This window comes from Dasypus novemcinctus, chromosome 11, assembly GCF_030445035.2.
Source record: "Dasypus novemcinctus isolate mDasNov1 chromosome 11, mDasNov1.1.hap2, whole genome shotgun sequence".
Classification (NCBI taxonomy): domain Eukaryota; kingdom Metazoa; phylum Chordata; class Mammalia; order Cingulata; family Dasypodidae; genus Dasypus; species Dasypus novemcinctus.
The window spans coordinates 87,829,994-87,842,646 of NC_080683.1; the positions used below are offsets into that span (position 1 = coordinate 87,829,994).

General features: G+C 45.6%; 1 protein-coding gene across 2 annotated transcripts in view; it reads right to left on the reverse strand.

The window, feature by feature from the left end:
- TRAF3IP2 (TRAF3 interacting protein 2) overlaps window positions 1-12,653 on the reverse strand; it is a 44,000-nt gene that overhangs the window by 29,020 nt on the left and 2,327 nt on the right. For both annotated transcript variants that reach the window (XM_004461220.5, XM_004461222.5), the window contains exon 2: window positions 146-973. In XM_004461220.5, the coding sequence (XP_004461277.2) occupies window positions 146-965 (820 nt within the window). In that variant the 5' untranslated portion in view covers window positions 966-973. The remainder of the gene's footprint in view (window positions 1-145; window positions 974-12,653) is intronic.

Consider the following 12,653-nt stretch of genomic DNA (forward strand, 5'->3'; position numbering starts at 1 on the left):
CATGGAAAGCCCCCGTGGGAAGCAGAATGCCCTCCCTGCATTCTGACCCATCTGCGCTGGTCTAGAGAGGTGAGGCGCTGACAGGAGGCCCTATTTAACTCAGTTACCCAGCCCAGAATGTCCAGAGGAAGGAAAGATCACTTACATGGCACCTGGTGGTTGGGACCTCCAGGACAATAGTAGTGATTGTTCCACTGAGCATGTGGGGAAGGGTTGGGAGGCAGCATCTGTGCACATACTGGATACCTCTGAGGTTCAAACTGATGGAACTCCCTGGACCTGAGTGGTCTGGGGAGGTCCTGAGGGTAACACACCGAGGTGAGGGGCAGAGGCCTTTCCAGCTGCCTGATGCCCAAGACATCCCTGGGCTGGGAGTCGTACCCAGTGTCTATAGTCGGCAGGTCTGGGACTGGTCGGTTCCTGTGGGGCCGGGGCTGTTGCACTGTCTCTTGGCTGCTGCCTGAGGAGTCTGCTGTGGCATTCGGTAAACTTTGGTCTGATTTGTCTGAGTCATGGCCAGTATCAGGAGAAGCTGCTGAAAGCTGAGATCCCAGCCATGGATGATGTTTTTCCATAAATGAAAACTGATGCAATGGGGGTAGGTCTCCAACCACAGACTCAGACTCGGGCTTGCTGGCTGCAGAGGAGCCAGAAGGAAAAGCTTTGCCTCGGTCTGGGTGTCTCCTCCAGTAGCTGTCTTCACTCTCCTCCAGGACTTTAGTGCGCAGACAGGTGGCCTGCTGGGACACAGGCCACTGCTGATTTGCAAGTTTCAGGGGTAGATGAGCCCGAAAGAAGTCTTCTGAGGAATAATGAGGAGTTTGGGCTGTAGACAAGCTGTTGGGTGTCATGTTCCTTATATTTGGAGCATATTCCTTTTCCAGGGAATATTCTGGGATTAGCTGCAGCAACTGATTTGGGTATGGTTCTGATTCATCGACCTCCACAGGAATGCTTCGGTTCATTCTAGTTTCTGGAACGAGAAAAAACATGCCATAGCCTTAGAATAAAGATCATTTCTTGGGAAGCGGACTTGGCCCAATGGATAGGGCACCCACCTACCACATGGGAGGTCTGCGGTTCAAACCCCCTGCCTCCTTGACCCGTGTGGAGCTGGCCCATGCGCAGTGCTGGTGCGTGCAAGGAGTGCCGTGCCACACAGGGGTGTCCCCCGTGTAGGGGAGCCCCACACGCAAGGAGTGTGCCCCGTGAGGAGAGCCGCCCAGCGTGAAAGAAAGTACAGCCTGCCCAGGAATGGCGCTGCCCACACGGAGAGTGGACACAACAAGATGTGTTGTGAAACAGAACACATGTCCCGTGCCGCTGACAACTGAAGCGAACAAAAAAAGAACAACACGCAGCAGAAAACAGACAACTGGGGTGGGGGGGTGGCAGGGAAAGAAATAAATAAAGCAAATCTTTAAAAAAAAAAAGATCACTTCTTGGAGTCCCTACTTTATATGACCTCAAGGGACCTCTTACAGGACGTGGTTTGAATTAATGATAGAGTGACACCAATGTGCCGGTAGAGTCTCAATTACATTAAGTTGTTCACGTATCCTCCAGGCAATGGCACTAATGCTTATTAGGATGATAGTTTATCTGGAAGGTAATTTAAAGAAGGTGACTAGACCATCTTGTGGTAGAAGGCATTCCCCAGCGGAGGGGAAACAGGTGAAAATCAGCTGCCAAATACAGGGGAGAGAAATCACCACAATGTGGGCTGCTTTGTGTGTTTAGAATCCAAAATGAAAGAAATCTCAGTTAACTGATATGGAATGATCTCTAAGATATATTGTTAAATGATAAAAAATCAAGGTGCCAAACAATGTGTGCACTATGCTGTTATTGTGTGTAAAAAAATGGAGAGGGGGATTATGTATGTATATTTGTATGTATATATTTACTTGTGTGTGTGTATAATATACAGATGGAAGGGCACACAAGACATTGGTACATTGAGGGTGGGAGTTTTTCAACTTTTGAACTTCCTAAACTTTGCTTCATGTGACTATTACCTAATCAAAAAAATAAACAAAAAGAAAGCCCGAGATTAAAAAACAATTGAAAAAAGGTCATAGTGACATTTTCCATTTAACAACCTGAGGTTATTTGGAGAACTTAATTTCTTCTGGGCACTATGCCCACAGTTCAGGGTCCCACTACAGTCTGGTTGCAAGGCTAACTAAACTAGCCTCTAGCCGACAGTCCAGGCAATATTCCTTTTGCGTATAAAAATAGAACTCTTAATTAACTTAACAGAGTGGGAAAGAAAACTGGCCTCCCCTTATCATTGGATTGCTTGAGATGGTGCCCCAGAAAGTCTCGGAAGGAGGTAAACCGGGGCAGAGCAGGTGTAGTGGGAGTGAGTAAGTGAAAAAGAAAGGAAAATCTACAACTTTTCTCATAAAAATACATAAATAAAATTAAATTGATTCTACATGAGCCCTCATACATAGCATACTTTAAAGACCAGCGAGAGAAAGGGAGAAGGAGGAGTGGGTTTTTTTAATTTCAACTTTGGATCCATGTGGGATTTCAACCACAAACATTTACTGAGAGCTCACCATGCTGATAATTGTGGTAAACGTCAATTATTGCTCTAAGAGTTTTGAAAAATGTGACTTCACCTTCTCTTGAGCCCTGTACCAATTCCAATGAGAACATGATAACATTCATTTTTAAGTGTTCCACCTAAAGTCAGAGGTGGGCCCAGCAGTTTTTCTACCCAATTTATCCTAACTGCCTATTTGCCTCTCCACTCTCTGCCAAATCAACATTTTAACAATTCTTTTCTTCCTCCTTGGTATCAAACTCATCCAGCTGTGGCACAACAGCCCTTATGCTGTTTTCTAGCACATGAGAAAACTCCTTGAGCTTGCTGCAATTCCTGATCTGCCCTCCCTGCTCTTTGTGTCTTTCCTTGCCTGTCTGCCTGTCTCAGCTGTGTGTGTCCCTTGCCCCTGGGCGCTGCAGAAAAGAGGGCCCATCACCTAAATGGAACAGACCTTTAGAACTGAGCAGGAACCTACTGAAAACACAAATATTTACGTTTTACTATTATTATTTTTTAAGTGCTCTCCATTGTTTCCCATTCATTCTTATAATTTTTCTACAGCTCTGAAATTGGAAACAGTACAGGGTGCTCTTCAGCTGATCAGGGAACAAGAACCTTTTCTGAAGGGCTGGCTGAGTGGTGGGTAATCCGCACACATCTGTGGGCCCACCGCTAAATGGAGGCAAAGAGAGACACAGGGCAAACCAACAGAGGACTACATTTTGTCAACTACTTTTTGTCGGTCTGATTCATTTCCACTGCCCTCACTTCAGGTACAAATGTTTACATTCTCTCTGGGTTTTCACATGTGAATACCTTAGAAGTGCTTCCCTTATGAATAATAGAAAGAAAGGAAAAGAGAGGAGGAAGAAAGGAAGAGCAGTTCTACCCTTCTAGTTGAAGGGCCTTCGAGAGGTTGATAGAAGCTAATAAAACAGGTGCTAGGGCATTCACCTCATATAACTGGAAATCTAAGGTCCATCCTGTTGAGGGAATTCTGCAGGTAAAAACTGGTCTGGAAAGGAACAAATAGGCCCTCAGATGATAGTAAATAAAGCTGGTGTGGCAATGAACAGACTCTCAGAAAATTTGTGGGATGAGTAATCTTTAAAAAACAAAACAAACCCTGCTGTTTTAAACAAGTCACGCTCAAACACTCAAACAGCAAATAATTATTGATCCCCTACCATGATGAGTCCAACTCTGTGCTGTGTACCGCCCTTCTGAGGGATAGAGGCATAAGCTCAATTAAAATGTTGTTATAATAGGTAATACCTGCACAGGGGTATACAGTGAAAAGTAAAGGTCCACAGTTCCTTAAAGGCAATCAAAATTACTTCTAAAGATTGCTTGCAATTCAGCTCAAGAGAGAAAACTGCCATACAGGAAATCAAAGGCCCTACCACTAGGCCTTCGCACTACCTGTTCCTCTTCTTGGAACACTTCCCCCCGATATCTGCATGGTTTGCTGCCTTCAGGTCTTTACCCAGCTGTCACCTTCTCAGTGAGGCCTCCCTGGTCAGCCTCAATAAAATTTTATTATTCCCTTTTCACTCTCTCTCTCTTCCCTGCTTTACCTTCTCTCTAGCAGTGCCACCATCTTATATACTACCCAAATGTATATTATAAATACAAATATGTAATAAATCACTTGCTAGTCTTTTTCTCCCTCCAGAATTAAACTTGGCAAGTGCATGATTTTTGACGCCTCTGTTCACACTTATATTCCAAGCACTATATACCCACAGAACAATATCTGGCACATACTTTGTACTCAATAAATATTTTTTGGCTGAATAAATGATTGATTCCCTTTTCAGAGAGGGGACCAATCAGTGCAGTAGGAAGGATGAACTGGGCAAGAGGGACCATTTCCTGAGTTAAGTCTTCAGGGTTCCCAAAATTCTACACTTGGATGAACCTCCCCCCCTGCCCACCTCCTGCGAACATTTATCAAGTGCCCACTAAGTGCCAGGGCCCCCAAGTTAAGCCTGGGCCAGTGTCCTGGGAGCATCTACTACCCTGCTCCAGACAGAGGCGGCTGGTCTGTTCATGTGTCTTCAGGGCTCTTCCAGAAAAGCAGAGGATGAAGCATGCCCGCCACTGCCACGTGCCCCCTCCCAGCCTGAGACCCCCACCAGAACTGGCAGGACGCAACCTCCCCCCGAGAGAACACTTACATGCAAACACGTACGAGAGGGCCCAAGGCAGATCCGTGGGCTGAGTCAGAGACAGTGCTTTCATTCTGTGGGGCTTTAATGTCAATACTGTGAAAATACTACTACATTTATAAAACCTTTCAGTGTCTCACCACTCCTAACCATTTCCACTTTCTCTGTTCTGTTCCAGGCCTTCTCCACATACTGCCCACATACTTACTTCTCCACACACTGCTGAACTGCTGAACCCTGGCTTGGCCCGAGCTGGGCCTTAGCAAGGGAGTACCCTGGACTGAAGTGGAAAAGCCTTGCTTCCCAACAATGACATAGAGGAGAGAGCCATGCCCCCCGAGTGGGAGGGGGCTAAGGAGACCCACCAGCTAGACCTCCAGGAGCCCGTGATGCTCTGGATGGTCTAGGAAGCCTGTGAGAAGCAGAGGCCTGCATCAGGGCAGGGGACGCTCACTGAGGGACTCGCCTGGAGGGAAGGGGCCTTGTGGCGAATCCCTGGGGGAAGGGAAGCCTGGAAATTCAGGAGAGTCTCTGGCTGGGAATCCACTTCCGAGGCTAATCATAGACGTGTGCAGGCCCCGCACCTACTGACTGGGAGGTGGGGCCAGGGTATCTGTATTTTTTTTAAAGTCTCACAGGTAAACAAGTTCTCTCATGCCTTGCCAAGGGGAGTGTAATCTGTATAACTTGGCAATCACTATCAGAAAAATGCCTATGCCCTTTGACCTCATAACTTCACTTCTAGGAATTGCCACCACAGATATGTGCACACTGTGCGAAATGAGGAGGGTACAGGCAACGTTAGGGGCAGCAAACACTGGAAACAACCCAGTGTCCAAAAAGGTTGAGCTACTTAAAACTGGGTCACAGCCGAACAATGAAGACTTTGCATCCAAAGTTCTATGCGAACTGATGTGGAACAAGTTCCAAGATTTATTTTGAAATAAAAAAAAGAAAGAAAGAGCAGAACAGTCTGTAGGGTGTGTTTTGTCTTACGTATGACTATATATGCATAGGCCATCTCATAAGAAATTCAGAACAGTGGCTGCCTCTGGGAAGGGAACTGATGCCTGGCAACAGGGGTAGGAGGGAGTCGTGATTTTCATAGCATTTCGGACCATGTGTGAATGTATCTATTTAAAGGTAAATAAAATATTCTTTTAAAGAGAAGGAAAAACCCCATTAGTGATTCTGATGTTCACAGAATCAATGAGAATGGGGGTTTCTGGAGACCACCCAGGAGAGAGTGAAGTTCTTTTAAAAGACTAGCATGGGAAGTGGACTTGGCCCAGTGGTTAGGGCGTCCGTCTACCACATGGGAGGTCTGCGGTTCAAACCCCGGGCCTCCTTGACCCGTGGGGAGCTGGCCCATGCGCAGTGCTGATGCGCGCAAGGAGTGCCCTGCCACGCAGGGGTGTCCTGACGCAGGGGTGTCCTGACGTAGGGGAGCCCTGAGCACAAGGAGTGCGCCCCGTAAGGACAGCCACCCAGTGTAAAAGAAAGTGCAGCCTGCCCAGGAGTAGTGCCACACACACGGAGAGGTGACACAGAATGACGCAACAAAAAGAACACAGATTCCCATGCCGCTGACAACAACAGAGGCAGACAAAGACGACGACACAGCACACAGACACAGGGAACAGACAACTGGGGTGGGGTCGGGGAGAAATAAAATGAAATAAATAAATCTTTAAAAAAATAAAAGACTAGCATTTACCAGAGGATGAAAACATGTAGCTGGGGCTGGGAGAGGGGTGGGCACGAGCTAGGAACAGAGGGCTGGTCCCAGGCACATGCCCTTAGACCGAGACAGTTGGTCAAGGCTGGTTCTTAACTGTTCTGATCTGACCCAAAAGAGTAGTTTTTCTTCTCCGGAATCCCACTGTTCTTTAGATTGTGAGCTGTGCTAGCTCTTGGCTTTAGATCAGCACCCTTTTCCCCAAACCTATTGGTTTCTCTCTATCCACGTCTGCCTGTCTCTCTCATTCACTTTCTTTCTACTTCCTCAGGACTTAGCCTTTTCTTTCACCTTCTCTACTCCCTGAGTGGCCTGGTTTTGCAGATAAGATCTTATCCAGAAGTTAGGGAGCTGTGGCCCCCCACATGACAATGTACCCTTGGTGTCCCATTCACAGAATTTCCCATGCACTCGCCCCCTCTCCATTTCCTGCACACAGCTTGAGCTGCCTCCACCTCTTACAACTTTGCTCATGTCTGTTCCCAGCAACTTCTTCTTTCTCCAGCACATCCTGCCTTAAATTATTTTCTTGAAATAGATTTTCTTAGTCATCAAAACACTACCTTTCTGAAGCTTCTTTTCCTCCTGTCACCCCTGTCTCTGTTTCTGCATGTCCATTAGACCCCACCCTGGCCTGTGGGGGAAACAAGGCTCTCTCCTGGCACAGGTAACAGATCTGACATCAATTCACAGTCACTGTGGTTTCTGCCTTCCAGATGGGGTTACTGTGAATCAACACACATTTCTAGGAGGTGGGAAAACACGCAGCACTTAAATGTACAGGCTCTAGTTTCAGATACCCTAGGTTTAAATTCCTTCTCTGCCAGCCACATGATTGGATGTGTGACCTTGAAAAAAATTACTTAACTTCTCTGGGCCTCACTTGTCTCATCCGTAGAATGGGGAAAATGACAATACTCATCCCAAAAGGGTGCTGTGAGGATAAAAGATACAAATAGCGTGCTGAACATGAAGCCTGACCCATATCAAGCTCTCAAAAAAAAAAAAAACAATAGCTATTTTGCTATTCATTATTTAGACTGCAACAAGTGATCTGACTGTGGGGCATTTTTTTTCCAGATTATGTTTACTGGTTTTATAGCTGGATGACCTTAATCATGGAGACCGTATCCTTTTCACCATGTGCATTTCTGAATCATCTGCAGCACATTCAGCACAGATCATCTCAATTTGTCCTTAGAACAAGCCTGGGCCACAGGTGGAGAAAGGGCTACCACTTCACTATATTTATTTTACATAGGCTTAGGCATATTAAGTGCCTTTTCCAAAGCCCCATCATAGGTAACTGGTGAAGCCAAACCTAGCCTATAGATCTCCTGGCTTATTCCAATAAACCTCATAGATCAGGGATTGACAAACTTTTCCCATAAAGGGCCAGACAGTGAATAGTTTAGGCTTTGTGGGCTACATGCTGTCTGTCTCACATTAAACTCTCTTTTTTTTAAACCACTCTTTAAAACTGTTTTTAAAAAATACATTCTTAGCCATAGGTTGTACAAAAACACCATGGGCTGCCTTTGGCCTGAGGGTTGTAATTTACCTGCCCCTGATACAGATTATGCTGATAAATCAAAACACAAATCTAATGGAATAGATGTACTTAAGAAACCTCACCCTTTGTGAGTGATAACTGTTAATAGTTATCAAATGCTTCTGTGTCAAATATTGTTCCAAGTTCTATAAATGTATTTATTTATTTAATCCACACAGACATCATATTTGATAGGTGCTACTGTCACTCCCATTTCGCAGATGGGACTACTGCCACCGGGAGGTTAAGTAACTTTCCCAAGGTTAGATGGAGCTGTTTGAAAGGGGAAATTGGAGGGGTGGAGTGGCTAAACAGGGTAGGGGAAAAAGCCATATAACCCTAGAAACTTCTGGGGCAAATATGTTTCAGAACCATTCACTTTGCTGCTAAGGCAGCATGGATATATGCCACCTGTGTTCCGTAAAGAATCACCAGGCTGGAAACCTGTGGCAGCTTTCCTTCACACCATTACAACAGAGGATGTGGATGAGACTGCAGTGGCATCTAGATTTGAGAAAACACTTGATTGGATGTCATTAAATTTTAATCACAAACTGAATTCAAAATAAATTGAAAACTGGTTGACAGAGCACAAACAAAAGGTGATGATAAATGGTGATGCATCTAGAGAGAGGATATCTTCCAGGGGACAACTCTGAGGCAAGGACAGATGGGATTTAATGAAGGTGTGATGTCCCTGAAAGAAGACAAATAGCATGGCAAGAAACAGAGGAAGGGCAGGAATGAGCAGCCTGGGTGTGGTTAATAAACCACCTCCTCCGCGCCTAAATAATCAAGACTTGGTGTTCACCAACTGCTTGGGTTTTTGTTGTTGTTGTTGTTGATTTTTCTTTTAGCATTCTTTTAGTTGACAATAGGGTTGAAAAGTCCTAGAGACACACAGCATGTATATTCCAAGTGGACATAAGAAATAAATACACAAATAAATAAATTTACAGCTGGGAAGAGCTTCAGATTGAATTTGGATCAGATACTTTCAATTACAGATTCTCAAGGTCTTACTTCATTCCCCAGGGAGCTTATTTATGTGTCTAAAAAGCATGGATTTTTTAAAAAAATCTTTAATCTCATTAATGTTCTTTGTTTACTGCCCAAATGCATGCAAACTTTTATAAGAGTGGTTTGCTTACTGGAAGGTTGGTTTTGAGTGAACTCTTTGGCTCAGATTTAAACTCCAATGAACAAATACTTCCAAGTAAACTTGCAGAATTTCCCAGACAGAGAAGTTCTTCCATTTGCTTTGCCAGAGGATTTGAAACAGTGGTGAGCCCTGGAGACAAGGGAACATTTACTGGCCCATGAACATAACCCTACTCAGTAAGACTGACCTGACCTGATTCTGGAGGAGTTGGCTCTGGGACCTCTCTGGGCTACTAAATGAGGATGAGATGGACTAATGGGAACAGACTGACTCTGCCACGTTGGAAGTTGGTAATAAACATTTAGAGAACCACCTCAAACCAGCCCATATATATATATTTTTTTTCAAATAAGAAGACTTCTTTAAGCACACATCTGGGATCCCTAATTCAATCCAGGCCACATGGTGAAGAAGAGGAAGATACAGAAAGAGGAAAAAGCAGGAGAGGAAGAGGAAGGGATAGAAAGGTAGAGTGACAAAGAGAGGAGAGAAGCAAGGAAAGTCGGGGAACCTTAAAGGAAACTTTAAAATTTGCCCTTTATTGGGAAGTGGACTTGGCCCAATGGATAGGGCGTCCGTCTACCACATGAGAGGTCTGCAGTTCAAACCCCGGACCTCCTTGACCCGTGTGGAGCTGGCCCTTGCGCAGTGCTGATGCGCGCAAGGAGTGCCCTGCCACTCAGGGGTGTCCCCGCGTAGGGGAGCTGCACGCGCAAGGAGTGTGCCCTGTAAGGAGAGCCGCCCAGCGTGAAAGAAAGTGCAGCCTGCCCAAGAATGGCACCGCACACATGGAGAGAGCTGACACAACAAGATGACGCAACAAAAGAAATGCAGATTCCCGGTGCCGCTGCTAAAGATAGAAGTGAATGGACACAGACAGCAGACAACTGGGGAGAGGGGAGGGAAGAGAAATAAATAAAAATAAATAAATCTTAAAAAAATTTTTTTTGCCCTTTATTGGTATAGGAGAGAGCCTTATTTAAACTGCAGCTTTTATATGTTATGGGGTATGAGAAGGGGTAAAAGGGGAAAGAATGAATTGCCATAAGAGAACAGAGCAGTAAAGGGTAAGTCAGTACCAGGAAGAGGCTGAGCAGACAGCAGAGTAGAAAGACAGTGCAGAGGTGGAAGGGACAGCTTTTGAACCCGGGCATGGAAGAACTTTGGAATCCTGAGCTCAGAAAAATAATGGGGCAGAGAAAAACCAAGGGAGCTGCCAAGGCCCCAGCCAGCCTAGGTCTGTAGGGGAGAAGATGGGCATGTGAGGTAGGGGCTCCATTCCAGCCCATCACTCTCCAGAAGCTTGACTTCAGCGCCTTGGGAACAAAGCCAAACTGGCACAGCTGTACGGGCCACCCTGTGGATGAAAAGCCACCTTCCCTCTGCCAGGTTATAACGTCCCATCTTCAGGCAGGGCTGTGCACACACCCACGTGCTCACACAGGTACAGTGAGGAGCAAAGCACACGCGGGAGAGTAGGAGGCCTGCTGGAGAGATGAAGAGTGTCTGAGCTCTGAGAGAGAAAGGACAGCCTGGGTTTCATAAACTAAAAATAACTTGGTGCCAACGCATCCCATCGGGAAGAATGGGAGAAGGGAGTGCTTTCTTATTCCCAACCCCAGCTGCTTTCTCACGGAGAGACTGCAGGGTTGTTTTGATAAGGAAATGTGATCAAACATTAGGGGTCATTCCGTTGGATCTGAAAGGCATTTAAAATTTAATGGCCTCATCTGTGCTCTTTTTTTTAGCCTTCTGCAGCAGTTGCCTGCAATTCATGCATGCTTTTTAAAGGCTAATCTGAAATTGCCTGCAGCAGAAAAATGATTTGAATTTAGGATATTTCTGAGATTTCCATTCTGCGATGTGTAAAACATAGATTTAATTTAGATAAACTACCCTGTATAATCTGAGTTTTATTTCTGAGTACGTGTTAAAGAATGCCAGCAAATATTACTGCCTTCTCCTCCTCTGTTTTCAGAGAATTTGAGAGTCACTAACTGCTTAATCCTAACAGCAGCAAGCTTTAATATTTTCTGCCTTTGTACCCTCCAAAAATGAGTATCCCAGAATTAAGAATCTTTCTCCTCATTTTGCCCAGACTTCCCTCCCAGTCAGCCAGCCTCACACAAGCGGTCTCACCCACCCACCCTCGTGACGGTCGTCAGCAGAATGACTTGGCGCTGCTGCAGCAGATTAAAAAATGACTGTGGGATATTGCCTTATGGATCAAAGCTAGGCTGGCAGTTGAGCAACAGCCTGATTTCAGATAAGGGTACATCGTTATTTGATTTTTTTTTTTTTTTAAATCAGTAACTCGTCACAGGTGAAACATCTTAAAAATCCCATTCCTCTTATCCAGGGGAATAGAGAAAAATCTAAAAACATGACAAGGACTATGCCAGGGCCTTAATAACACACAGACACAGCTTAGCAATACCCCATCCCAGCAGCCAGAGCACTTGTAAACTGTATTGATGGTAATTGCCCCCAAAGAAACAACAACAAAATAAAGTAGTGATTTGAAAAACGTTAAGGATTCAGGCTATCCACCATCTAATAATGTGTCCAGTCACAGTCCTCACCCTTACGGGTGTTGGATGTGTTTTACAGTGTCTTTCACCTCACATTAAAGGCCTCATATGCAGCGAATGATCTGGCCAAGGAGTGGTTTCCAGCTCCAGCTAAGACAGAACACTGGCCTCTGGAGCCAATCTGATCTGCTAGTCCTCTGGTCTGCCTTGACTCTGTGGGCAGACCAGAGGACTAGCCTGGGTAATCCAAACAGGACATGAAATAATTCAAGAAATCCCCTCTGTGTTCTCCTATTTGGCAAGAGCCGATATGAATGCCTAAACTGGCTCCAGAGACATCTAGACACTATAGACAGGGCAGACAACCCCAGGAAATGAGCACCCCATCAGTGGGCCTTACCTTGGAATTTATGATAACTTATCTCCCCAATATTTCAGAGTTAAACTCATTTATAATTTTCCTACATGTGGTTCTTCTGCCCCTTTTATTTGAACCTATAATTAGCACTACACCTGTTAAACATATGTCCAGACTTAAAGCTTTGTTCTGTTTACTAGCTGGTTGAGCCCTGAATCTCAGCTGAGTTGCAGCCAACACCTACTCTCCAGTCCATCAGACTCCCCCAGGACAAATAACAGAAGGATGATGATAGACAACGCCCATCAAAAAAAACACAGTTCCAGTTCCATCCCTCTGCCCCATGGGATCTAAGCCCCCTCTTAGTCAGAAGCAGAGCAGGCGGAAGTGTACTTGGTCCAATGGATAGGTCATCCGCCTACCACATGAGAGGCCCGCGGTTCAAACCCTGGGCCTCCTTGACCCATGTGGAGCTGGTCCATGCGCAGTGCTGATGTGCACAAGGAGTTCCCTGCCATGCAGGGGTGTCCCCCGCGTAGGGGAGCCCCACGCACAAGAAGTGTGCCCTGTGAGGAGAGCCGCTC